Below are 26,783 nucleotides of genomic sequence, written 5' to 3' on the forward strand. Positions count from 1 at the left end.
GGGCCAAGGCTGGGAGGGAAGGGGGCCTGAGGTGAGGCCCTGGCTCTGTAATGGGTGCTGTCCCCTGGGTGGGGTCCCTGCTGTCCCCTGGGGGGAAGTTCCCCTGCCACCCCGGGAGGCAAAGCTTCAGGTGCCAGCGTTTCTCCTTGTCCCTGTCACCGGGCGAAGGGCCAGGGCACCTTTGTCCCCCAAGGATCGGGTGTCCCCGCCGGCCATGCCAAGGCCCCCCCGTGCTTCCTCCACCCCCCCACGTCGCCTCCACCAGAACTTTTCCAGACGCTTTAGGGGGAAATATTTGTGCTTGACGTTACTGTCACGTGCGGGAACGCGACCGCGACGCGACCGTGAGGGTGAGGGACCGGTGGGGGGGGACGGGGGGGTCGGGCAGGCGCTGCCCCCTCGGCGCGGCCCTGGCACCGCGGCCCAGCCGGGGCGGGGGAACCGGCCGTGATCGGCGTCACCCGGAGCGGCCGCTGTTTGTCCCGGCAGCCGCGGCGGGGCGGGGGGGACACGCAGGGCTCAGCGCCGATGGTGAGTGGCCCCTCGGGAGGGGGCTGGGGCTTGGGGGGGCACGGCGGGGCTGGGGCGGTTCCCCCCCACCCAGCTGTTACTGCGTGTTGCGATTTGAGGTTCGGTTTAAGTCCCCACCTCTGCGAGGAGCTGGCCGTGGACTCACCACCACGCTTGGGGGCCATTTCAGCCCCCTCAGGGCTGCTTGAAGGCCGAGCACAGCTGTGCCCCCTCCTGTTTTGGGGAGTAAAAATACCAAAGTAGCTTCAGCTGAGCCTGCAGCTGCCCAGCTGGAGGGGTCTGGCTGGGGGCTGGAGGGGGCTGCGGGGTGGGGAGCGCTACAGGAGGGTCTGGGTGTTTTGGGGGGCTGCTCCTGGCCCCCTGGACTGGCTGATGCAGTCGTCCGTGATGGAGCGTGTCCGTGCATCTCCCAGGGCAGGTGAATGCTGCTGGCCACCCTGCTGCTGGTGCGGCTCATCTGGGCCAAGGTGCCCAACCTGCAGCCCAAGGAGGAGGAGAAGCCGGAGCAGAACACGGAGGAGCAGAACACGGTAGAGAAACCGGAGCAGAACCCGATAGAGAAGCCAGAGCAGAACACGATAGAGACGCCAGAGCAGACCCTAGCCGAGAAGATGGAGCAGACCCTGGTAGAGAAGCCGGAGCAAAGCCCAGCAGAGACGATGGAGCAGACCCCGGCGGAGCAGCCGGCAGCTCCCCCTGTAGCCAAGCCGTCATCACAGCCGAGCCCCCCGGCCCCCAGCTCACCACCACGAGCCTGCAAGTCTGTGGTGGGGGAGCAGGAGCAGATCGCGGTGTACAACCCCGCTGCTCTCCGCCGGCCGACCCTGGCCAAATTCGTGCTGGGCTCCTTTGATGACAACTCCTTCAATGATGAGCTGGTGACTGCGGCCTTCAGGATGGGCAGCCGGCGCAGCAGCCTCACCGGGGCAGGTGCTGAGCTCCCTGCCGTGCCCCCCACAGTGGAGCCCACCACTGGCATGAGGTAGGACACGTGGGGTCAGGAGTGGCGGTGGAACAGAAATAACCTTGTTTGGAGCAGGCAGATGCTTTTTGAGGGTGTTTCTCAGGGACCCTGTTGCTAAAATCAGGGTGTGCATGCATGAGTGGGTGCTCCTTGGAGCCCCAAATCAATGCCCCGGTCCTACCCCCTCTGACCTGGTGTTGCATGAAGAACCCTGATAATAAGATTATTGGCAGAACCCTGGGAAGAGCAGACATATCCAAGCACTCTGTGTGCCAGCAGTGCCATGTGCACGAGTGCAGCAAGGACTGTGGCAGGGGTTGCTCTGTTACAGAAATTTTAGATGTCAAAGTACAGGGTAGAAAATGTTTTTAGCATGCATGGCGATTCTTCGAATGCAATCCCTGGCGCTGCAGCCAAATTGCCCAATGGCTCCCATTTTATCACACCTTCCTCTCTTATTTTGCTGCTTCTCTCTGTTCTCGCACCGTCTGCTGGTGTTGAGAAAAGCTGTGCTGGTGCACCAGGCACAGCAGTGGCTGGCATGGGGTGAGGTTGCATTGGGGAGCAGAGATTTTCTTGCATGGCAAGACAAGATTGGGGTCGGTTGCAGTGGTGATGGTGCATTCAGGCAGTGGCAGGAGCTTCTGGCATTTGCCACGTGCTCGCTGTCCTGATGGGTGAACATTTTGTGCATCAGCATCGCTGGGGACATTTCCTGGGGTGTGTGTAAACCTGCGAGCTGAGCTGAGCCTTTTGACAGGGCACCTGCACGTGCACTTGCACATGAAAATACTGCCCTGTGCCCCAGGGCTGGATCTCACAAGGACCCGCTCCTGCTGCTGCCTGTGCTTTGCTTCAGCCCCCAGGGGGAACACTCAGGTGCTCCTGATATTGCACATGGGGAAACGCGGCGTCCCAGGGGCGTGGAGTTATGCGGAGTTCTTGTTTGCTGCTCCTGCCCTTTCTCTGCCCTTGCAACTTTTGCAGATAAATTATTAAAGTCAGAGAAGCAGCTCTTTGCTGGTTTTGCAAAGAAAAGTGCATGAGCTTTGCTCCAAGGGCAGTTCTGCAGAGGCTTTTGCCCAGTGCTGGGGCTAGTGTGGCCGTAGAGCAGCTCGCTGCTGCCGCTGTCTGTATCAGGCTGTTTCCTGTGCAAACCCGGCTGACGGCCCTTATAAATAACTGGAAACAATGCGCTGCTGCCCATCTCCTCCTGCCTGCTCCGCTCCCAGTTAAAAATAAAAGACCTTTGGCTGCAGGCATGTGTTATGAAACTTGACAGCCCAATGGTTTCTTCTTGCCTAGCTGGGGTTTGGGACGGTTTCATGCATCTTGCTGCCAGTGGGGTATCGCTGCTGCTCATCTCTGTTTTAACATGAGAGGAATTTCTATATATCACCACCCGAGTCATGTTGTAGACGTGGTTGCTGCTGTTTGCAGGATTTGCGGGAGGCTTGGGGCTGCGGGAGAGAGGCGGGGGATGCACTGGAGTGTGAGAAACCTGACACTGCTCAATGCAGGGCTCCTGCTACTTGGAAAATACCGAGTATGTGGAGAGTTTCCCAACCTCTTGGGGTTTTGACACATTTCCCCTTAAAATAAATGTGCCAAGTGCTATTTGTGTGAAATCTGCTCATTCTGTGGGGGGGTGGGGGGGAGAAGGCTGGTCCTTCTTCCTTTGCTTATTTATAGCTCATCCATGGAATAACAATCAAGAGTTCAAAATCTGGCTGAGTTATGAGGGGGGAAATGTGAACCTGCTAATTAAAATAGAAAGTTGCCTAAAACTCTGGGCAGGGCCACGGGAAGGCACGTGCCTGGCTGCCAGGGGGTCCCCGCCTGCCCGCGCCGGCCGTGGCCGAGCCAGGGGGTGGGAGGCGCGAGGGCACCTTATAGTGCAGCTGGGGCCACAGCCCTGCGGACAGACTGGCCTGTCTGTCTGTCAGCCAGCGCAGCCCGCTCCAACCTGCCCGCTTCAGGAATGCACGATGGGCTGTGGAACAAGGGATAGACTCCGGAGGGAGTGGAAATGGCTTCAGTGGAAAACCATGGTAGGGGTGAGCCTGGCAGCAGTGTGGTGTGCCCGGGAGGGGATTTGGGGTGGTGGAGCCAGCAGTGCGGCAGGACGGGGACTGATCTGGCGAGGAGCTGCAGCTGCTGTCCTTGGAGATTCCCAAGGCTGGGAGCGATGCAGCACGGTCTTTGCAGGGTTTTTCGCAGAGCTCTGCCCTCTCTGTGCTCCCTCTTTGATGACCTTGCTGCAGCTCAGGGTGGTCTTGTTGGGGCACCTCTGGCTGCACCCTTTGGAGATCTGGTGCTTGCACCATGGGGATGGAGCCAGCAATCCTGCTCACCTTGCACAGGCACCGGGCAAGGGACGCTCTGTGCCATCCCATGTACCTGTTGCCTCTTCTGCCACCCTCACTCGTGGCATCCTTCGGGGCTGTGAGGGACAAACACAGCTCTGCGACGGGGTTTAGTGCGAACCAGGAGCTGCAGGGCTTTGCAGCAGACCTTGGTCACTGCCAAGGGGCATTTGTGCATGTAACAATCCCAGCAGTGGGAGGGAGGGTCTGTGCTCAGTGCTGCGTTTTGGCCCCCCAGGAGTCTCCCCGTTCCTTGGCCCGTGGAGCAAAGCATGGCTCGTTTCCAGCTGCAGCCAGGCTGGGCTGGCCGTGCTGCAGTGCTCCGGACACAAGTGTGCTTCCGAAAACCCTGAGCAGCTCTCTGCTCCCTGAAATGCAAACCCTGAGGCTTTTGTTTGTCACGGTGGAGTCTTAGTCCAGCCCCTGTGGCTGCAAATCTGCTTATTGCGGTGTTTGAACCAATGTGGACTCACAGCTGCTGTGGAGGGGAGTGTTGTAATTGTAAAACATGCTCTGTTGACCCCAAATTGCTTGCCCCATATAACTCAGCCAAAACCAGTTTTCCTCTGTGGTGTTGCAGTGAGTGTTAAAAGTCCCTGGAAGGATCCTGGTGCACAACAGGGAGCTGGTAGCAGGGAAGGTGAATCTCAGTGTTCCCTGTGTGAGTCAGCAGGGTGACAGGTTTTTATGGCTTTCCTTGGAAGAGTCCGCAAAAGGGGCACAGTCTGGTCTTCAGTGCCCGCCGCTGTGGGCTGCTGGGCTCCCTGCAGACCCGACCCTGCCAGGGAGCCCAAGCCAGCGGCAGCACGTGGCTCCTGCCAAGGGTTTGCTCGCCGGACTGCGGGCTTGTTGACGGCTGTCATGTCCCACCGCAGGCCTAGCATGTCCGGACTGCACCTGGCCAAGAGGGCCCGAGAGCACAGGAAGATGGATCTGCAGCGGGACTTCACCGTCGCCTCGCCAGCAGAGTTTGTCACCCGCTTCGGGGGCACCCGAGTCATCGAGAAGGTCTGTTCCCACACGCCTCTGCCTTTGCCTGGGTGGTGGCTCATTGCTTTTCACAGCAGCATCCTTGAGCATTGCTCATGTCTCCTGTGCCTGCCAGGCTCAGGCTGATGACAGTCTGGGGCGATCCAGAGTTGTTTGTCCCCAGTGTCACCCATGCTTGTGGGCCAGAAGAGGGAAACCCTCCAGACACTGCTGTTGCATGAGGACTGCTTGCAGAAGCTTTGCATGGCAGGCACAAATGAAGGCCAGAGTCCTGTCCTTTGCTACCACAGTGCTGGGCATCAAAGCTGCTATTAAGGAGCCTCTTTGTAGCACTTAAAACCAGCTGCTGTGCTCTGCTCACCACCTGCACTGCCCTCCCTCGGGGCCGGGCCCCAGCCCTGAGCTGCAGCAGCAAGGAGAGGTCCCAGCCTGATACCCCACGTCCTCATCTCCCTCAGGTTCTCATTGCCAACAACGGCATCGCTGCCGTGAAGTGCATGCGCTCCATCCGCCGGTGGTCCTATGAGATGTTCCGAAACGAGCGTGCCATTCGGTTCGTGGTCATGGTGACCCCTGAAGACCTCAAGGCTAATGCGGGTAATTCCTAAAAGCATCCCAGTGAAGGGTGTTCCCCATCATGGGGTTGAGCTGGGGCTGCCCTTTTGTTCTCCCTGTACTGCTGCCTGGGATGGGCGGCTCTGCACAGCCTGGGGTCACACATTTTCCTCCTGAGCAGCCAGATCCAGAAGTAAGTAACTTTTTCTCCCCTCCAGCCTTGAGATGGAGGTTTGGGGAGGGGGCACGAGGCGCAGCATGTGAGTAGGGTGCGGCTCAGGGGACTGGCTCCCACCACCCCCATGTGCTGTCTTTCAGAGTACATCAAAATGGCAGATCACTATGTGCCTGTCCCTGGGGGGACCAACAACAACAACTACGCCAATGTGGAGCTGATCGTGGACATTTCCAAACGGATCCCAGTTCAGGTAGCAGCCGCTCGCGGGCCTCCCACCCCTTTCCTGAGGGAAGTGGGTGGTGCAGAAGGGATACTCAGAAATGGGGTGACATCCCTCTGTGTGGAGGAGCTGGGTGCGATGCTGTGGGCAATGGGAGGATGCCAGTGCAGGGAGGTATCAGTTTGTGCTGCTCCTTCTCTTGTGCCAGGCGGTGTGGGCTGGCTGGGGACATGCCTCAGAAAACCACAAGCTGCCGGAGCTGCTGCAGAAAAACGGGATAGCTTTCCTAGGTAAGGTCTCGCCACCTTCCCAGTGGGATCGGGCTGATGTGGGCATGCATGCTCACTCCCCAGGGCCACTGTGCCAGCCAGTGCTGGTTTCGTGTGTCTGGCATGTCCACCCCACAGTGCAGCAGCCCCTGGGCTGGTTTCCTGGAGTCTTCCCAAGAATCTTGCTGTTTTCTGGGTTTTCCCTGTAATGCTTACTCAGGCTGATGAAGCATTCACAGAGGAACATTGGGTGGGAGCAGACCTCGTGTGCCACCCGGCCAGGGGACAGCCTCAGCTTCCCCTTGGAGAATGGTCAAGCTCCATCCCAAACAGGGCAGTGGTTTGGAGGGGTTTCCCATGCGCCTACTCTTTGCAGAAGGGCTGAAGGTGCTAGCTCAGTGGGGAGCAGCTTTCTGTAGCATCCATGCAATGGGGACAGGAAGAGTGGCCCAGCTCACCCCTTCCCTTCCTCTTCCAAGGTCCCCCCAGTGATGCCATGTGGGCACTGGGGGACAAAGTTGCCTCCACCATCGTGGCTCAGACCGTCCAGATCCCCACGCTGCCATGGAGCGGGAGCGGTAAGAGCCTCCTCTGCAGCCCTACACACCCTCCCTGGTCCCCCGTTTCTTTCCTCCCTACCTCTCCTTCTCCCCAAAAGCAAATGCCAGGGTTGGGGTCCCTGGCCCAGCTGCCTGCAGGGTGGGTGCAGGTATCAGGGACCCCACTGCAGCTGAGCGGCTGCTGGCTTGGGCAGAGGGCTTTTTGGGACGGGGTGCGTGGAAACACGGGCAATGACGTGCCACCGTGGGGTCCCCAGCTCCCCATGCCATCCCAGCTGTGCCAGCCTGGTGGTGACTGTAGCCCTGGCTGTGCTTGCAGGTCTGGTGGCCCAATGGTCTGAGGAGGAGCAGAAGCACCAGCGAACAATCAGCATCCCCCTTGAAACATACGAGCAGGGCTGCATCAAGGATGTGGAAGAAGGCCTGGAGGTAAAGCTGAGCCCATGGGCAGCTCATCTCTTGTCCACATTGTCTCTTTTCCACTATTATTCCTCTTTGGAGCCCTTTTGGGCTCCCAGTGAATGTGGCAGAAGTTCCTCTTTCTGCTTGGAGCCGTCCTGCCCAGGGCTGCATGGTGCTGGGGCTGGGTGAGGAGTTGGGGTCCAATGCATGTCAGTCACCCCAGTCCTTGTCTCCTCAGGTGGCCAAGAGTATTGGCTACCCAGTGATGATCAAGGCAGCAGAAGGTGGTGGGGGCAAAGGCATCCGAAAAGTGGAGGCTGCGGAAGAATTTGGCACCTGTTTCCGGCAGGTGAGAGGTGCCAGAACCCCCATTCCCATCCCCATTCTTGTCCCATCCTGTGGCACACGGTGGGGTCCTGCTCCCACCCCAGCTGTCTCATTATTCCCACCTGCGCTCACCGCAGGACTTGCCTCCATCCTGGGATGAATTTTGGGGGATGAGGCTGGAGCACGACCCTCTCCTTCCACACAGGTGCAGGCGGAGGCACCTGGGTCCCCCATCTTCCTGATGCAGCTGGCACAGCACGCGCGGCACCTGGAGGTGCAGGTGCTGGCTGATGAGTACGGCAACGCCATCTCCCTCTTTGGTCGTGACTGCTCTATCCAGCGCAGGCACCAGAAGATCATCGAGGAGGCACCTGTCACCATCGCGGCTCCCTCTGTCATCGAGGTGATGGAGCAGGTGGGTTGCCCTGGTCTTTGAGCAGCACAGGGTTCTAAGGAGAAACTGGTCTGTTGCCAGATGGGTTTATTGTGGTTTTTGGCACCTGAGGTTCCTAAGGAAGGGAGGGAGCCCTCGAGCTGTGTGGGGAGCCCCAGCCCTGCTTGTCTCCTTGGATCCATGCAAGGACACTGCTGCCGTTTCACTCAGGACACCCTGGTTCTGCTGCGGTCATTACTCCCCATGATGGTTTCACCCTCTCATGCAGTGTGCAGTCCGCCTGGCCCAGATGGTGGGTTACGTGAGCGCGGGCACCGTGGAGTACCTGTACAGCGAGGATGGGAGCTTCCACTTCCTCGAGCTGAACCCGCGCCTGCAGGTGGAACACCCTTGCACAGAGATGATTGTGGATGTCAACCTCCCCGCTGCCCAGCTCCAGGTACCTGGGCGCACAGGGGGACTTCGCAAGGTGTGTTAGGTGAAGCAGTTTTGTAATTTAGGGAGAAGTGCTGGGTTGGGGCCTGGCAGAGGGAAGATGTCGCATATACCAGTGTGTAGTGTGTGGGTGGAAGCAAGGTAGCATCCCTCCTTTGCCTCTACCTCCCTGCCAGGAGCAGTGTGGTGTGTCTTCCCCTTGCTCTTTATTCAGACCATTTAGCAATGTCTTTCCATTGTAATGTTGATGCTGAAGCCTTGTCCTGCCAGCTAAAGTCCTTGTTTTTTGTGCAGATTGCAATGGGCATCCCCCTGCACAGGATAAAAGACATCCGGGTACTGTATGGGGAGAGCCCCTGGGGCGATGCACCCATCTGTTTCCGCAGCCCTACCAACGCCCCCGTGCCCAGAGGCCACGTCATCGCTGCCCGGATCACCAGTGAGAACCCCGAGGAGGTGAGCCGGCAGGACAGGCCCTCAGGGACCCTTCCCTGTTGACTCCACATGAGTCTCCAGCCTGGTTTCTCCATGTCTTCTGCTCTGTCTTTGCTCAGGGTTTCAAGCCCAGCTCGGGGACGGTGCAGGAGCTGAACTTCCGCAGCAGCAAGAACGTCTGGGGGTACTTCAGCGTGGCAGCGGCTGGGGGGCTGCACGAATTTGCCGATTCGCAGTTTGGGCACTGCTTCTCGTGGGGAGAGAACAGGGAGGAGGCCATCTCGTGAGTGTGGAGAGGGGGTGTCCTTGGGAAGATTTGCAATGGGAACGTGAGCCGGGAAAAGTGGCTTTTATCTGAGAGGAGCAGAATGCTGCTGCTGTGCTGAGCAGCTTGTTCGGACTGCAGAGACTGGCTAAAGCCAAAGACTGCGGTTGTGTAACCATTCCAATTCATCAACCTGGTTCTTAAAGACACATTGTAGTGATCTGCTAAGCACCTGCTTAGTGCCAGTGAGCAACATTCGAGTCTGTCTTGGGTGTTTAAGTGTTTTGTTCTGTCAGTGCTGTCTGTGGGGCTGTTCTATCAAAGTGTGAGGGTGCCCAGGGCTCGAGAACTCATCACCCTGGTCCCTGCAGTTGCCTGGTTTCCTCTGCTGAAAGCCAAGCAATGCCTCATCAGTCATTAATGGAGGGTTTTGCTCCCTAAAAGGAACATGGTGGTTGCCCTGAAAGAGCTGTCTATCCGCGGGGATTTCCGGACCACAGTGGAGTATCTGATCAAGCTGTTGGAGACAGACAGCTTCCAGAACAACGAGATAGACACTGGCTGGCTGGACCACCTGATCGCCGAGAAAGTGCAGGTGGGGGACAGTGGCCACCCCGGGGTTGCCGCTCCCCTTCTGGTGTAAGACCCAAACCCTGTTATTTCTGTCCCCCAAGGCAGAGAAACCAGACACGATGCTGGGTGTTGTCTGCGGTGCCCTGAACGTGGCAGACGCTGCCTTCAGGACGTGCATGACCGACTTCCTGCACTCACTGGAGAGGTGCGGAGCGGGGGCTGCAGGGTGGGGGCTTGGCCGTGCTGTGGGTGCTGGGGTCACAGGTCCTAAAGGGTGGTCCCCAGCACGTCGTGTGGTTCCTGCCAGCCTCGAGACCTGAGTTTCTCTGTCCTTGGGCCATCTTCCTTCCCCCTTTTGCTACAAAAGCTTTTCAAATCCAGAGGCAGCGCCCATGGCACTGCTACGGCATGGGAAATTGGTATCTGCTGTGACTCACAGCTCCAGCTTCTCAGCTGCAGCCTTATCTGGAGAAGGGAAAAAGTTTCACACAGTTGGGAAAACAGCTTTCAAGGGAAAGTGGCTTGGCTGAATGCAGCTTGCTTTTGTTTTTGCACTTGAATGTCAAGGTTATTCCTCCAGCCTTGGAAGACGCCGGGGCTCTCCCCTGCGCCCTTATCTGAGCGTGTTTTGCCAGCGTCTGGCCTGCCTCCGGATGCATTTTTGCAAGGCGCTCATGTGGGTCGTTTAAAGCAGATGCTTGTCCCCTCCGGTCACCTTCGCGCCCTCCCACAGTCGGCTGAGAGCCCGCGCGGCGCGACGCCAGCAGCTCTGCTGACATCTCACACACTTGGCTCCCCGCCGGCGCGCAAGGCGAGCAATACTTGTGCTGCCTGACCCATCTGCTGTGTTTCAGGGGGCAGGTGCTGCCAGCAGCCTCCTTGCTGAACATCGTGGACGTGGAGCTCATCTACGAGGGTGTGAAGTACATTCTCCAGGTGAGGGCTGGGCTGTGCTCCTCCCGAACCAGCTGCAGCACTTCTCACGAGGACAGGGGCATGCCCTTCTGTCCTGAAGGAGGAAGGTGCAATAAATATGAAGTTGCTCTTTAAAAATGTGCAACATAAAAGTGAGGTTGATAACTTCATTTTAAGTAGACAGACATTTTTTCAGATGTCTTGTTGCCCTGAGTTTCATGAAGGACATGCTTTTCTTACTTTCAAACCCAATTAGTTGAACTTCATGCAAAAACTCCCTACTCACAATGAAAGCAGCAGGTGAGCCATGAGTTAAACCAGCTGCGTGTTGAACCAGCTCTTCGGGCACAGCCTGAGGTCGCTGCCTCTGTCCCTGCACAGCACAGCCCCGTCCCATGGCAGCATGCTGCTCCTGCACTGTCCCTTGCACTGGAGATGATCCTCAACCCCTGTCCTTCCCACCAGCCCCTGGAAAGGCTGTTGGACACATTTCGGGGGGGTTACACTGAGAGTTCTCCCCTGTTGCTGCCCGCAGGTTGCCCGCCAGTCCCTGACAATGTACGTCATCATCATGAACCACACTCACATAGAGATCGACGTGCACCGGCTGAACGATGGTGGGCTGCTGCTCTCCTACGATGGCAACAGCTACACCACCTACATGAAGGAGGAGATTGACAGGTACCTCTCCAGAGGGCCCCCACCAGCCTCCCCGCTGACCTGCAGCCGGTTGGTGAGACCTTTCCCTCTCCTTGAGGTACCGGATCACCATAGGCAACAAAACCTGTGACTTTGAGAAGGAGAAGGACCCGACGGTGCTGCGCTCACCCTCCGCGGGGAAGCTGCTGCAGTACACAGTGGATGACGGTGGCCACGTGGCCCAGGGGGATGTTTTTGCAGAAATCGAGGTGAGTTTTGCGGAAGAACCTGGTAGAACCCCGTTCGTGCAGCGCTGGTGGATGGCAAAGATGTAGCCCAGCAATACTGCTGCGGTGCTCAAGTTGCTCTGCAGCATGCAGGCACTGCTGGCTCGGTGACTGTTTCTCTGGGCTCATGCAGGTGATGAAGATCATCATGACGCTGGCGGTGGAGGAGGCCGGGCGGGTGCACTACATCAAGCGGCCGGGCACGCTGCTGGATGCAGGCTGTGTCATAGCCCGGCTGGAGCTGGATGATCCCAGCAAAGTCAAGCCTGTGAGTCCACTGGGGGCTGGTTGTGCTGCTGTCCTGTCCCAGCTATAGCACTCTGCCTACAGCTCCAGTTTTTCTACATTGTTTTTATGATGGGGCACTAGCAGAGACGTGAAGCTGAGTGTTAGGTGCTTCCTCTGTGTCTGACCAAAAGCCGACACTGGAGGAGTTGTGCTGGTTTCTCTGGGACAGCTGCAGCTCTTGGGAGGCTCCATCCCGTGTCAGCAAGAACCCAGGCTAGCCCACCTCTCTCTGCTCTCTCCAGGCGCAGCCATTCACGGGAGGGCTCCCAGCCCAGCAGACCCTCCACATCACTGGTGAGAAGCAGCACCAGGTTCTCCGCAACGTGCTGGAGAACCTCACCAATGTCATGAATGGGTACTGCCTGCCCGAGCCCTACTTCAGTACCAAGGTGGGTGCTGGTGTCCTGCCCTGTTACCTTGTGTTTGCTGTGATGGCAAGACAGGCAGTGCTGGAGAGTGTGGGCAGAACCAGCTTCTGGAGCACAAGTGTGATGGGAGCGGCTGAGGGACCTGGGGGGTTCAGCTGGAGAACAGGAGCTGAGTGGAGACCTTCTGATCTCTGAACTGCCTGAAAGGAGCTTGGAGCCAGGGTGGGTTGGGCTAGGCTCCCAAGGAACAAGCGCCAGGACAAGAGGAAACGGCCTCAAGTTGCGCCAGAGGAGGTTGAGGTTGGATCTGGGGAACAATTTCTTCCTGGAAAGGGTTGTTGGGCATTGGAACAGGCTTCCCAGGGCAGTGCTGGAGTCACCATCCCTGGAGGGGTTGGACATACGCGGACATGAGGTTCTCAGGGATGTGGGTTAGTGCCAGGGGTGGGTTAACAGTTGGACTCGATGATCTTAAAGATCTTTTCCAGCCAAAACAATTCTATGATTCTGCTCCCCGCAGGTGAAGGAGTGGGTGACACAACTGATGAAGACCCTGCGGGACCCCTCCCTGCCACTCCTGGAGCTGCAGGAGATCATGACGAGTATTTCGGGAAGAATTCCCCTGTCCGTGGAGAAGGCGATCCGGAAGGTGATGGCGCAGTACGCCAGCAACATCACCTCCGTGCTCTGCCGCTTCCCCAGCCAGCAGGTGAGTGGTGCAGGGGCTGCGCTCCCCATATGGGCGTTCCGTTCTTTTTTAGCTAGAGCTAGTTAGGAGTTTCTGCCTGAATTTGTCCTGCCAGGAGATGTTATAAAAAATAAAATGAGTGAGGGAAATATATTTGGTTTTATGCTTGTGTTTTTATGCTTATGCATTTGTATTTGTGCTTTTACATTTGTGTTTCTATATTTATAACTTTGCATTTTGCACCTGGGGAAACAAAAAACAAAGCAAAGGGCTCTGCATGCAGCAGCATTGTCCCCAGGCCTGCCAGGGAGCTGGCAGCCCTATGGCCAGACTGTCCCTGAGCTGCACCGGACCCTGTGTCCTCTCCTTGCAGATCGCCAACGTGCTGGACACCCATGCGGCCACGCTGCAGAGGAAGGCTGAGCGGGAGGTCTTCTTCATGAACACACAGAGTGTGGTGCAGCTGGTGCAGAGGTGAGACTCACGCTGTCCCTGGCCCTCCTGATCCCCCTGTCGCTGCCACCTCCTCGCAGCACGCTGGGCTCTCTGCTTCCCCAGGTACCGCAGTGGCATCCGGGGCTACATGAAGGCAGTGGTGCTGGACCTGCTAAGGCGCTACCTGCAAGTGGAGACACAGTTCCAGCATGGTGAGGGCACAGAGGGGTCTCCAGAGGTGTCTGTGGGGCTCTCTGGGGGTCTGCAGGGCTCACCATGCTCTGCCCCACAGCTCATTACGACAAGTGCGTCATCAGCCTGCGGGAGAAGTGCAAACCTGACATGACCCCCGTGCTGGAGAGCATCTTCTCTCATGCCCAAGTGGCCAAGAAGAACCTGCTGGTGACCATGTTAATTGTGAGTACAGCCCATCGCCTGAGACACCAGAAGGAAAGGCTGGTGGTGGGGAAAAGCCCGTCAGCTGAGACAAGCTCTGCAGTGTTTTTCTGCTCCTCTGTGTGTCCATTTCAGGACCAGCTCTGCGGTCGTGACCCCACACTGACGGATGAGCTGACAGCCATCCTTCAGGAGCTGACGCAGCTCAGCAAGACCGAGCACTCCAAAGTGGCACTGAGAGCCCGGCAGGTCAGCAAGCACCATCTCTGTCCCTGTCCCCATCCCTGTCCTTGTCCCCCACGCTCCCAGCTGCCTCTCCCTTTGCAGGTGCTCATTGCCTCTCACCTGCCCTCCTACGAGCTGCGGTACAACCAGGTGGAGTCCATCTTGCTCTCTGCTATCGACATGTATGGACACGAGTATTGCCCTGAAAACCTGAAGGTTGGGAACTGCTCATTTTTCTGCAGAGGGAATTTTGGTGGCTTTACTGAGGTCTGGCTGCAAGTGGCTTAGTCTTAAAAATAGCCAAAACAAATCAATTGAAGCCTTGCTGCAGGTTCAGTGCCTGCATGGAGCGGAGGAGGGGGTGTGCCCCACTGCTGCCTGTATCAATCCCCTACTCCTCATCCCGTTTGGCAAGGGACTGACGTGTGGGTCCATGTCTGGGTCTGGTGGTCTCCCTGTGGTGGGCTGGGTGTCCCATGACACTGCAATGGCCATTCCTACACAGCCCCACGTCGAGGGAACATGCCTCCCCCATTCTGCGATGGGACAAGGGGGTCCCACTTCATCCTTGCACTAAATTTTGCTTTCTCCCCCCAGAAATTAATCCTCTCAGAAACCACCATCTTTGATGTGCTCCCCGTCTTCTTCTACCACACCAACCAGGTGGTGCGCATGGCAGCGCTGGAGGTGAGGGCTGGAGGAGCTGTGGTGGGCTTGTAAGCTCTGGGGGTGGTGTGGATGTGTGTGGAGGTGCAGGGGCACAGCGGTACCTCCTGCCCACCCCCAGGTGTACGTGCGACGTGGGTACATCGCTTACGAGCTGAACAGCCTACAGCACCGGCAGCTCTCGGATGGCACCTGTGTGGTGGAGTTCCAGTTCATGCTGCCCTCCTCCCACCCAAACAGGTACGCCCCCCCCGCGCCTATCCTGCTCCCCGGACATGGGCCTCTTTGCAGAGCTGTTGGGATTGTATTGTGTGTTCCATGCAAAACATGGGGACCCTCCCTCCCCCATGCAGGATGTCCATCCCCATCAGCATCTCCAACCCCGACCTGGCCCGACACAGCACCGAGCTCTTCATGGACAGTGGCTTCTCCCCCCTGAGCCAGCGGATGGGAGCTATGGTGGCCTTCAACAAATTTGAGGACTTTGTGAGGTGGGGGTGCAGGGGTGTACCTGGCCGGTCATGCATGTACCTTTTGGGTGCCGCTGCAGTTGTTGGAGAGCAAAAGCGGGTGGAAGAGACAAAGCTGGTGGCAGCTGGGCAGCACTCAGGGCAGTTCCTGTTCCTCCCGAAGCTGGAGGTCAGGGCTGAGGGGTGTTTTCAGTACAACAGTTACCTGGTGGGGACATGGCATGTCATTTGGGTACATGTGGAGCCTGGGAGGAGCTTTCCTGGCAGGTCCCTGCCTTCTGTCCCCTCAGGCAGGGGGTGGGCATGATGTGCTGACTTGTCACCCCATTCCCACCATTTGGGCAGGAACTTCGACGAAGTGATCTCGTGCTTCACTGTCCCACCTTCAGAGAGCGTGATCTTCAGCGAGGCACATGCCACCATCTACGAAGAGGAGGATGCCAAGGTGGGTATGATGCTATTGCTGTCCCCACAACGTGGTGCTGGCGTGGCAGTGGTGCTGCTGGTCAGGTTTTACTGGAGGGTTTTCTTGCCAGAATGTCCATGAGGAGCCGATCCACATCCTGAATGTTGTGCTCCACTCGGCTGACCACATGGAAGATGAGAAGCTGGTGCCCATCTTCAGAACCTTTGTCCAGTCCAAGGTCTGTTGCTGGGGTTGGACCCCCTTTGTGCAGACCCTGCAAGCCAGGGCACTGTACCCCAAGGCACTGCCTCATCTCCACGCACTGCTGCCCGAAACGCTGCACCCACAGCAGCTGCTTGGCTTTTGTTTGCTCCCTCGGTGGAGGTGTTTAAGCTCTCGTGACTGGTGGAGTCTTCTGTTCTCATGTAGAAAAACATCCTCGTCAACTGTGATCTCCGGAGAATCACGTTTCTTATTGCCCAGCAGGTGAGTGCAGACTGAGCCACCAACGGGCAAAATGACTTTAGACACATTGTGCTTCTGCCTCCCTAAACACCTAGGAACATCTGTAAGTGCCTTGTAGAACTGCGTGATGGATGTAGCTACTGTGCATCAGGAGCCGGGAATTAATTAATGAGGGATTCAATGAGTGATTTATCTCCTGTGTTATCTTCTATGCTGCCGATGTGTCCAGTAACTCGTGGTTCCTGCGTGACTGCTCCATAGCTTTAAGTTGCCTTTAAAAGGCATCAGTTACTCCCAGCTTTTTTCCCTTTGTGGGAGGAGGAAGCCTGCAAGGTTTTTTTTGCTTTAATGGATGAGTGGAAAATCAGAAAAATCCACTGCATGCCAGGATTATTCATGTTGTCCTCTCTGCTTTCCTCTAGAGAGAATTCCCAAAGTTTTTCACGTTCAGAGCCAGGGACGAGGTAAGAGCTGGGGTCAGAGCAGAGTCTGTCCAGCGCTGTCTGTCCGGCTGCTCACTCACCCCCCAATGCCACACCAGTTTGCAGAGGATCGAATCTACCGGCACCTGGAGCCGGCGCTGGCCTTCCAGCTGGAGCTGAGCCGCATGCGCAACTTCGACCTGACGGCCATTCCCTGCGCCAACCACAAGATGCACCTTTACCTGGGGGCTGCCAAGGTGCAGGCGGGTGCTGAGGCCACTGACTGTCGCTTCTTCATCCGTGCCATCGTGCGCCACTCGGATCTCGTCACCAAGGCAAGGCGGCACTGTGTGGGAGGAGGTGGGTGCGCTTTGAGTGCCACCCCTGAACCCCCCCCGGGCCCCGCAGGAGGCTTCCTTTGAGTACCTGCAGAACGAGGGCGAGCGGCTGCTCCTGGAGGCGATGGATGAGCTGGAAGTGGCCTTCAACAACACCACCGTCCGCACCGACTGCAACCACATCTTCCTCAATTTTGTCCCGACGGTTGTCATGGACCCTTCCAAGGTGCGTTTTTCCATGTCCTGCTTGCCGCTGTGTCCCACTGTTGTGTCCTTCAGGAGGACATGAGGCACTGTCTTTCCCTCTCCTCAGTGGAGAAGCTGGATGGCAGCATCAACCCCCAGGGATGGATAGAGGGAAGGGGCTTGTCCAAAGCAAATCCAAAATGGCTTTTTAGGGTCAAGATGCAGCAGAGCTGCTCCTGCTGTGGCAGTGGGGACAGTGGTGTCCCCAGGGGCCACAGAGCCACCTGTGTGCTGTCCCATGCCCAGATCGAGGAGTCGGTGCGGTCCATGGTGATGCGCTATGGCAGCCGCCTCTGGAAGCTGCGGGTCCTGCAAGCTGAGGTGAAGATCAACATCCGCCTGACGCCCACCACGGCCGCCATCCCCATCCGCCTCTTCCTCACCACCGAGTCTGGCTACTACCTGGACATCAGCCTCTACAAGGAGGTGAAGGACCCCGGCACCGGCAGTGTGAGTAACTGCGGGCTGCTAGCAGCTATGGCAAAGCTTTGGGGTGATTTCTGCAAAAATCCTTGTGCACCTGCAGTGCTGGCCTGTCCCAAAGCCCCCAAGGCTGTGCAGCACCATTCCCAGGGCTGGCTTCATTCTCCTCTCTGCTGCATTCAGTTGGGAATCCTGGGGTGACACTTTGCCACAAAATGGTGCCGACCCCCAGGGGTGTTGCTGGTGCGTAGCTGGACAGTTTTTGATCTGGGAGGTGAATCATAGAATCATTTTGGTTGGAAGAGACCCTTGAGATCATCGAGTCAAACCATTTCACCAACACTGGCACTAACCCATGTCCCTAAGAACCTCATCTATGCAAGGTCAGTGTTGGGGTGTCGCTGGTACTTGCAGCACAGCAGTGTTGCACTCTGTCCCCTCAAGACCAAAGAGCAGGGTGGAAAATCACATTGTTTGTTCTATTAGAGCCATGGGCACAACCACCTTGACCAGGCAAGGCTCAGCAGTGCTCATATGAGGGGTGGCCGCCAATGCTCTGCCCTTCTCTCCAGATCATGTTCCAGTCCTATGGAGACAAGCAAGGGCCACAGCACGGGATGCTCATCAACACCCCCTATGTCACCAAGGACCTGCTGCAGGCCAAGCGGTTCCAGGCGCAGTCGTTAGGCACAACCTATGTGTATGACTTCCCGGAGATGATCAGGCAGGTGAGTCTGGCTGAGCAGAAAGAAGCTCCAAATTACTGCATTTGCTTTTCTTCCCCACCCTCCTCAGATATTCCTATCTGGGGAAAAGACTCTTTTCCCCTCAACTGGCAAATGAGAGAAAGAAAAGAGCCCAAGCCCTAACATTTTTAGTTATGTGAAGCATTTCTAAACTGATTCCTCGCTCTTGCAAATTGCTGTAGTTACACTCACAGAGGTTGGGAACCAGAAAGCCTCATACAGGGACATCTGTAGTAGGATGGGGGCTCTAACGCCAAGTTTCGGTCACCCTAAGTTCCAGCCTGTGCAGGATTGTGCGTCTGTGCTCGGCAATAGCCCCAGAGCTGCCCTGTGCTTTCAGCTTGTCCTGTGTCCTCTGCAGGCTCTCCTCAAGCTGTGGGGCTCCTCGGAGCTGTACCCCAAGGATGTCCTGACGTACACTGAGCTAGTGCTGGACTCGCAGGGGCACCTGGTGCAGATGAACAGGGTCCCTGGAGGAAATGAGGTAGCAGGGGATGATTTGGGAGTTGGGCGAGAGAGCGGGGTGGGGGGAAGCTGTGCTGTGGTACGTGGGAATAGCTGGTGGCTTCCCCAGTCCAGCTGTGTTTAAAGCCCAGTAGATGCTCCTCAAGTGTTTTTTCTGTTGGTTCATGCAATCTGCAGCTCAGACCCTGTTTCGCTGGAGGAGCCTACCCTGTGACCTTGTGGTGTTTTGGGGCAGGTGGGGATGGTGGCTTTCAAAATGAAGCTGAAGACCCCCGAGTATCCAAAAGGCCGGGACATTGTGCTCATCTGCAACGACATCACACACCAGATCGGCTCCTTTGGACCGGAGGAGGATCTGGTCTTCCTGCGTGCCTCAGAGCTGGCACGGGCTGAAGGCATCCCCCGCATCTACATCGCCGCCAACAGCGGCGCCCGCATCGGCTTTGCTGATGAGATAAAGCACATGTTCCAGGTGGCCTGGGTGGACCCTGCGGACCCCTACAAGGTGTGTGGGCACCTCCTGCTATCACAGAAAACAGAGAGGACTGATTTGGGGAAAGACCAGAGCTAAACTGGGAGATAAAAGTGTGGGATCAGTGTTGGGGAGTAAGTCCACACCTGCACCCAGAGCCACAGGGACATTTCCCTTCACATTCCCCAGCAGCGTGGAGATAAAGGTGGCAGTGCTGGCTGGCTGCGCTGCCCAGGCCTGGTCCCTGAGCAGCTCCTGATGCATGGGGGAATTTGGGTTGGGTTTGGAGAGGGGCCATGTCAATGCATCTGAGTGTGTGCATGGGGATCTCCACAACTCATCCTCTTCCTCTTGATTTTCAGGGGTTCAAGTACCTGTACCTGACTCCCCAGGACTACACAAGGATCAGTGCCATGAACTCGGTGCACTGTGAGCACGTGGAGGAAGAGGGGGAGTCCAGGTGAGCCCCGCTGTCCCATGGGGTGCACAGAGCCACCCCAAGCCCTGCCCTCTGTCCCTGCCAGGACGCAGCTCCCATATCTGGCTCAGGATCCTGACAGACACATCGTGCAAGTGAGCACATTACTCTGTCCTGTCCACATCCCCATGGCTCTGCTTTCCCGCAGGTATGTTCTCCTGGACATCATCGGGCAGGACAATGGATTTGGGGTAGAAAACCTGCAAGCTGCTGGTACCATTGCCGGAGAATCCTCTCGTGCTTACGATGAAATAGTGACCATCAGCATGGTACAACCGCAGGCCTGCCCCTGCTCTGGCCTCCCCTCTCTCCTACTTGATTTTAAGGTCCCCCCTTGTGTCCCTGTGTGTACCCAGGTGACCTGTCGTGCCATCGGTATCGGTGCATACCTGGTGAGGCTGGGCCAGCGCGTCATCCAGGTGGAGAACTCCCACATCATCCTTACCGGTGTGACGGCTCTCAATAAGGTACCGAGCTCTGGCTGCGTGTCCTCCCTGGCACTGTCCCTCATGCCATGTGCACGGGCTCCTTCGCTGTCGCATGGGAAGAGGTGGCAGTTCTTTGCGTGTCACCTCATGGGACCTGTCTGGAGGGGACGTGGGGGAACTGCAACTGAGAATCACCAGAATGCCCCCCCCCCCAGCTATTTGGTGTTTTTTGAGGGGCCAGTTCATGGTGCATCGCTCCTAGGGCTGGGTGGGATGACAGAGCTGCCATGGGGACTGTTCAGCTCTGATCCCAGGGGCAGGACCCATCTCTAGGCAGAGTTGCACTGGTGTGAGCTGATTTGAAACCTGCTTGGCTAAACCGAAGCACTTGTCTAAAGCAGGATCCCTTTCCTTTAACATCATCCTGGTAGACCAGGAGGAAATTCAGCCTCAAACCAGAGGGAACATGCTTGCACAGAGGTTGGACTTAACAAATGGGGAGGAGCAGCTCATGTGTTGAAGAGTCTGACCTGTGTTTCTGTTAATTATTCTGCCCAGGTGTTAGGACGTGAAGTTTACACATCAAATAACCAGTTGGGAGGCGTGCAGATCATGCACAACAACGGTGTTTCCCATGTCACCGTCCCGGATGACTTCGAGGGTGTCTACACCATCCTGCAGTGGCTCTCATACATCCCCAAGGTGAGAGGGTGCTGCAGGATGGTGGCCTGGCGCAGTACCCCATACCTGGTTGGTGACCTGCCCTTCGTGGCTCTCCCTTGCAGGATAACCGGAGCCCAGTGCCTGTCGTGGCCATAAGCGACCCCATTGAAAGAGAAATCGATTTTGTCCCTTCCAAAGTCCCCTATGACCCCAGGTGGATGCTGGCAGGGAGACCCCATCCGAGTAAGTGAGGGCAGCCCAAGACCTTTCCAGCCACGCTCTCAGACACATCTTGTGGCTGCATACCTCGCCATCCCAATGCAAAAGGTGCTTTTTGCTGTGGCTTGGTGCACAGGGAACCCTTCAGCTCTCACTTTGCCTTTCTGTGTGCTCTGCAGCTCTCAAGGGGACCTGGCAGAGCGGCTTCTTTGACCAGGGCAGCTTCTTGGAGATCATGAGGCCGTGGGCTCAGACAGTCGTGGTCGGCAGAGCAAGGTACTACCGGGAGCAAGGGCTGGAGCCCTGGGGCAGTGAGCAATGCGGGGAGCCCGTGTGCGGCCAAGCGCACGTGAGCCCTGCCCATGGCACTGCTTTTGGGGTGCTGGGGGGAACAGCCCTCTGGTGTGCTGGGCTGCAGCGTGGAGGGGAGCTGGGTTCTGCTGAGGCCGACCTGCCTCACCACAGGCTCGGAGGTCTGCCAGTGGGTGTCATCGCTGTTGAGACCCGCCCTGTGGAAGTGACAATCCCTGCGGACCCTGCCAACCCCGACTCAGAGGCACAGGTGCGTGGGGAGACCTTAGTGCAGCTCAGTGGCAGCCGGGAGGAGGCTGGAGCGGGGAGAGCAAGAAATAAGCTCAGTGTGATGCTTCGGCATGTCTTGATTTTTCTTAAAGACTGGTGAAATCAAGGCTGCTCGGACAGTTTGTTTTCTTTCAGCTCTTTCACACCATGTGCTGCCAGCCTACCAGTACAGCGTGCTGGAAAGCATCCACACCAGTCTCAGTGCTGCCGCTCACTGTATTTTCCAGATAATCCAGCAGGCTGGGCAGGTCTGGTTTCCGGACTCGGCTTTTAAAACAGCCCAGGCTATTCGGGACTTCAACCGGGAGCATCTCCCGCTGATGATCTTTGCCAACTGGCGAGGTTTCTCCAGCGGCATGAAAGGTACCCACGCTTAGGGTGCCCAGGCACTCCTGTCACCCCCCAGCTTGCAGGATGATCCAGGTCCTGCGCATGCCGCTCCAGGATGTGGGTGATGGGGCACTGCCAGGACCAGGGTCCCAGGGTTTGGGGGCTTTAGGCTGGGCTGGTTTTGGTGGCCTCGTTTGGTGTCTCCAATGGAGAAGGTGGCTTTGGGATTGCGGGAGGAGGGAAGGGGCAATAGCCTGGCCCACAGCAGTCAGGGCACCTGGTCACTGAGTCCCATTGGTTTTCAGACATGTACAACCAAATGCTGAAGTTTGGCGCCTTCATTGTTGATAGCCTCCGGGATTTTAAGCAGCCTGTCCTGGTCTATATCCCACCGCACGCGGAGCTGCGGGGCGGCTCCTGGGTGGTCATCGACTCCACCATCAACCCCCTGTATGTGGAGCTCTACGCAGACAAGGAGAGCAGGTCAGCCTCCAAAATCAGCCCACGTGCAGAGAAATGAGACCTGGTGCATGGGGTCTACAGAGTCACAGTCCTGCTGGTAGGGGCCTCTGGGTGCTTGAGATGTGTATTTTTTAACCTTTGGTTAATCAAAGCCACCAGCTAAAAGTTTCAGGGCTCTTACAGAGCAACGTGACAAGTGTCTCCTTAGGGATATCTGCATCCAGCAAAGTTTGTGTGCAAGTCAAATGTGCTTCTGGGGGCAGGAGGCATTTTTTCTCACCTGAATTAATGCACATTGGAACAAGCTGTAAGGAATAGGAGGACAGATGAAACTCCCAGGCTGGACACAAAATCCTTTTAGGTTGTCTCTCTCCCTACCTCTTGGAAGAAAGAGTCACCTGGATGTTTTGTCCCAGGATTTATTTTCCTGTGCAGACCAGTCCCTGCTTTACCAAACTTTCCTTCCAGGGGAGGCATTTTGGAGCCTGGAGGAACGGTGGAGATCAAGTTCAGGAAGAAAGATTTGGTGAAGACCATGAGAAGGATAGATGCGATCTATGCCAGGCTCGTTGAACAGCTGGGTAAGAGAAAGGCGTTCTGTCTTGTGGTAAGTTAAAACATGGGACTCAAACACCGTGGTTGCAACCAGCAGGAAATCCATTAGTGTTCCTCTGTGAAAATTCTCAATGAATTTTCTGATGGTGGAGCCTGCCGAGGGGATGTGGTGGTACTTTTACTTGCATCTCCTGGGGAAGGTGCTTGATTTTGCTCCCATGCTTTGAGGTGAAGGATGGGGTTGGCCACAGTGAATCAGTGCCTAAATGAGACAACACGTAATCATTACAGAGCTGCACAGAGGCTCTTTAGTGCCCTGGATCTCCTGTCGTCTTGGGATTGCTCCCGCCTGCAGTGGCTAGTGGGCTGTGCTGAGAGGTCCTTGTCCCCAAACCACCACTCTGCTAAAACATGGTCCCCCAGCTCTGGGCTGGGGTGTGGATATGCCACAGCAAAGGGACATGATACTGGGTGACCCATTTCTTGGCTGATGTAGAAGCCCTGAGCAGAGCCCAGACCCTGGGGCGGCCTAGGGAGCCCCATCACAGGGCTGGGGGCGCTGCTCAGCACAGTGTGTCCCACAGGGACCCCCGAGCTGTCCGAGGGGCAGCGCACGGAGCTGGAGAAGCAGCTGAAGGCGCGGGAGGAGCTGCTGCTGCCCGTGTACTACCAGGTGGCCGTGCGCTTCGCTGACCTGCACGACACCCCAGGCCGCATGCAGGAGAAAGGCGTCATCACGGTGAGCGGGACACGGCACGAGGGGTTTGCAGTGACAGCACAAACGTGGGAGGCAAAGTCCGCTCCCGGGGGTCGGGGCTGCAGCTCAGCATGCTGTTCCTGCCCCGGGTGCTGCTCCCCGCTCCAGCCCAGCAGAACTGCCCTCAAACCCACCAGCACAAGCTGGCAGCGAGCGGTCGCTGCACATCAGCTCCTTTCTGCCAAGAAAAACCTGGACTCTTCTCTCATTTCTGCAGGACATCCTGGAGTGGAAGAGCGCTCGCTCCTTCCTCTACTGGCGGCTGCGCCGGCTGCTGCTGGAGGAGGAGGTGAAGGTGGAGGTGCTGAAGGCCAACAGCGAGCTGAGCCACATGCACATCCAGTCCATGCTGCGCCGCTGGTTCATGGAGACAGAAGGAGCTGCCAAGGTACCCCCAGCCCCAGCTTCCTGAGGTGTCCCTGTGGCCGGGGGGTCCCGAGGACTGTCACCTCACTCTCCTGCTGCTCAGCTATTTCTTTGGTGCCTCCCTGAGGGTTTAAACATGTGATGTGAATCACCATTCTGCAGCCTGTGCCAGGGCGGGTGACCCAGCAGCCCTGAGGCTGCAGCTGTGTCTTCAAATTGGGTGATGTCAGTTGGATGCTGATGTTCAGTGGTTGCAAGGTGACCCCCAAATAAGCATTTTCTGCCATCAGACAGGGCTTTCCAGGGCAGAAGTAAGATTGGGGTGTTTGTATTTGAGCTGACATGCAGCTCACCAGGCGGGTCCTGTGCTTGCTGGACTGGGAAGAGAGAGCATGCAAAGGAAAAACATTTTGCCTTTTTGCATTTTAAAAGTCCACAAAGCTTTCCCCAGTTTCAGTTTCCAGGCTGAACCTTTTCCAGTGGCTGTTACCTGGGAGTGGGGGAGTGTGCCGTGCTGTGCCATATGAGCAGGACTGAGAGGACAAATCCCACCGTCTGGTTCTGCCGTGGGAGGAAAAAACCCAAGGCCACAGCAGAACTGGGGGCTCAGGCTGCATGGGCAGTAGCACCCCCCAACATGGTGCTGCTGTCCCCAGGGCTACCTCTGGGACAACAACCAGGTGGTGGTGGAGTGGCTGAAGAAGCACATGCAGGAGGACGAAGGCACCAAGTCAGCCATCTGGGAGAACATCAAGTACTTGAAGCGGGACTATGTGGTCAAGCACATCCGCAGGTGAGCGACTGCGGGAGCTGGGATGGGAAGGGCGATGCTGTCCCTGGGTTGGGGATGGGAGTGGTGGAGACGAGGCGGTTTTTGCTTCGGCCCCTGGGGCAGCTGCGCTCTCCCCTCCACCTTGCAGCTTGGTCCAAGCCAACCCCGAGGTGGCCATGGACTGCGTCATGCAGATGGCTCAGCACATCACCAGCACACAGAAGGCCCAGCTCGCCCGGCTCCTGTCGACAGCGGACAATGACGGCCCGTCCTGAGCCGGCGGCCACGGCGTGCGGTGCAATTGCCGTGGGGCAGGAGGGTCATGGGGACACGCTGCTGCTCAGAGGCCAGACCTCACTTCCCCACCCGGTTCCTCAGCCCTCAAACTGGGACTCTTACTCCTGTGCCTAAATAAAGGATGCCAGTGTTTGTATTTTAAGCCATGAAGATGGTCTTGTCATCCATGCCCTTCCCTCTGGCGCTGGGGGTGCTCGTCATAGGGGCAGCTCGACAGAAGAAAAACTTGGCCCAAGACGAGTCTGGACCTGGTGCAGAAGTCGGTTTTAATCTTTTACTGTGTTTTAGTTGCCCTGGCCTTAATCTTTGAAACAAGCACCAGTGTCAGAGATGTCTCATGAGACTGGACGGAGCTGCAGGTACAAACCGACTGGACTGGGCACTGCAGGGGAGCAGGACAAAGGAACAGGTCCCCGTACGGCTGTGCTGAGGCCGAGCCCACACCGGCACAAGGAAATGTAAACCCTGCTCAAGAAGCAGTCTCAGACTGATATTTTAAAATAAACTCAGGGACCTGTGAAGAGCAGTTTTTCTCATCCTTCCCCTTGCTGGGGAGTGATCAGTAGATGTGACAATGAGTCAGAAAAGCCATTGTGAGTCGTGCTGGGAGCTGTTGCAACAAGAACATCAATGGATCCACCACAGTTTGGCTGACCCGACTGTTCCTCTCTCCTGTTTCATGTCTTTTCTGGCCTCAGCTCCTTTGGGTGTTTTCAGCCTGCAGCTCCTGCAGAGGATGGAGAGGAGGGAGGACACGGCTCTGGTTGAAGCCCAGGAGCCAGGGTGAGCTCTCCATCTGCTCGGACCTGCACCTTGCTGCTTGAGTGGCCTTTGATCCGCTTGGTTCATGGAGGGGAAATTTGAACACGTGAATTTCTCCAGTGCCTCTGGCCTTGTGGCTGCCTTATTTCACCAGCACGGGTTTAGCTTTGGCTCGCAAAGGGGGAGCCACGACGAAGGTGGGACACTTGGTTCCAGCACAGTGCTGGTGTTGGCATGGTGGGAGGGGTTGGACACCTCAGTGTCCCAGGCTCTGTGGGGACATGTCCCTGTCCTGGGGCAGGGTAGCTGAGGGGGTTTATGAGATGATTTCTGGTTTAAAAGGTGTCACTGCACGTTGTCGGGGAGGGGGGTCCTGGTGGTCCCGGTGCGGGAGCCAAACCACTGCCAATAAAGCAAGCGCAGTTCTCACTGAGGTTTTTCCTGAGCCCTGTTTTTTTGTCATTGTATAAACACGGCGGATCTGAGCCGGGGCTGGTGCAGCACAGAAACTGCTGCGGCACCGAGTGGCTTGTTGCATCCCCTGCCAGCACCTGTCCCTAACCCAGGGCTCTGCTGCTCATTCAGCTGCAGCGATGTTCAGGAACAGGTTGATGGGATGGAGAAGTTTGTGCAGTAATGCCTGAATCTCTTTTCTCCTGGAGGAGCCAGGTCGGGTTGGGTTTCCAGGAGCAAACGCCTCAGAATTCCCATGGAATGCTGAGCTGGATCTCACAGCGCAGCAGCAATGCACTCAGCACCAGAGCAGTCATCGTGCAGCACATCCAGAACAACCCAGGCTTAGTGCTAAGAAATATTTATTAAAAAAAAAAAAATTCAGACATCATAGATGACGCCAGCCACAGCAAACAATCGTTAATCACATTTGTTCTTGGGCAATAAATTGTGCCGTGGAGCATCATGATGGAAGAGGTCGCTGTGGCACACGCTCGGGGAAGATGTGGTCACAGATGTTTTCTGGCCCTGGATCTTCACATTCGATTTTCAGCCTGGCGGCTCCAGAATCCGGCACCTTCTGGGTTTTGGGACTTGGGCTGAGGACGGTTTTCTGCCTCCAGCCCCAGCCACACACGCTGAGACCTGGACACGATCCCGGGTGCTGTTGGATGGGGAAATGTGATTGATGCACCGGAGAGACAAAACACAAGGTATCAATATCACTTCATGGTCACAGAGGTGTAAGTAAACTAAATGCTAAATTCCAACATACAGTTTGCTTTTTATATTTTCAGATGTTTCATCCTTTTTTTTTTTGCAGTGTATGTTACCA

The 26,783-nt window shown here is 56.8% G+C and overlaps 1 protein-coding gene across 5 annotated transcripts; it reads left to right on the plus strand.

Moving 5' to 3' along the window:
* Positions 1–223: 223 nt before the first annotated feature.
* On the plus strand, positions 224–25,928 carry ACACB (acetyl-CoA carboxylase beta). 5 transcript variants are annotated; one of them, XM_065033555.1, is made up of 53 exons: positions 224–350; positions 945–1,513; positions 4,737–4,869; positions 5,310–5,448; positions 5,725–5,834; positions 6,013–6,094; positions 6,553–6,651; positions 6,953–7,062; positions 7,274–7,384; positions 7,568–7,777; positions 8,025–8,195; positions 8,486–8,647; positions 8,746–8,909; positions 9,336–9,486; positions 9,566–9,669; positions 10,319–10,400; positions 10,915–11,060; positions 11,137–11,287; positions 11,439–11,573; positions 11,836–11,982; positions 12,482–12,670; positions 13,023–13,123; positions 13,208–13,296; positions 13,377–13,501; positions 13,616–13,729; positions 13,808–13,921; positions 14,303–14,392; positions 14,493–14,611; positions 14,725–14,862; positions 15,187–15,286; positions 15,378–15,485; positions 15,677–15,733; positions 16,135–16,176; positions 16,254–16,469; positions 16,543–16,698; positions 16,965–17,168; positions 17,714–17,869; positions 18,249–18,371; positions 18,588–18,857; positions 19,187–19,284; positions 19,451–19,571; positions 19,659–19,769; positions 20,289–20,432; positions 20,516–20,636; positions 20,792–20,888; positions 21,078–21,174; positions 21,422–21,557; positions 21,830–22,007; positions 22,455–22,567; positions 23,126–23,280; positions 23,516–23,686; positions 24,321–24,457; positions 24,585–24,875. In XM_065033555.1, exons 2-53 carry the CDS (start codon positions 954–956, stop codon positions 24,709–24,711), a joined length of 7,284 nt encoding a protein of 2,427 aa, XP_064889627.1. In that variant the 5' UTR covers positions 224–350; positions 945–953; the 3' UTR covers positions 24,712–24,875. The 5 variants fall into 5 exon arrangements, 4 of the variants coding, with proteins under 4 accessions (XP_064889627.1, XP_064889626.1, XP_064889630.1 ...); XM_065033554.1 differs by lacking the exon at positions 224–350 and adding an exon at positions 394–531; XM_065033558.1 differs by lacking the exons at positions 224–350; positions 945–1,513 and adding an exon at positions 3,398–3,546 and having other exon boundaries at positions 24,585–25,928.
* The last annotated feature ends 855 nt before the right edge of the window (positions 25,929–26,783 follow it).

Source organism: Columba livia, chromosome 17, assembly GCF_036013475.1.
Source record: "Columba livia isolate bColLiv1 breed racing homer chromosome 17, bColLiv1.pat.W.v2, whole genome shotgun sequence".
Lineage (NCBI taxonomy): Eukaryota > Metazoa > Chordata > Aves > Columbiformes > Columbidae > Columba > Columba livia.

Excerpts from the sequence above, each read along its gene's own strand:
- ACACB (XM_065033555.1), top strand. The coding sequence starts at position 954 with ATGCTGCTGGCCACCCTGCTGCTGGTGCGGCTCATCTGGGCCAAGGTG. Across the intron at positions 18,372-18,587 it reads GGGTCCCTGGAGGAAATGAG|GTGGGGATGGTGGCTTTCAA; the intron begins GTAGCAGGGGAT and ends GTTTTGGGGCAG. Across the intron at positions 21,175-21,421 it reads ACCCCGACTCAGAGGCACAG|ATAATCCAGCAGGCTGGGCA; the intron begins GTGCGTGGGGAG and ends TGTATTTTCCAG.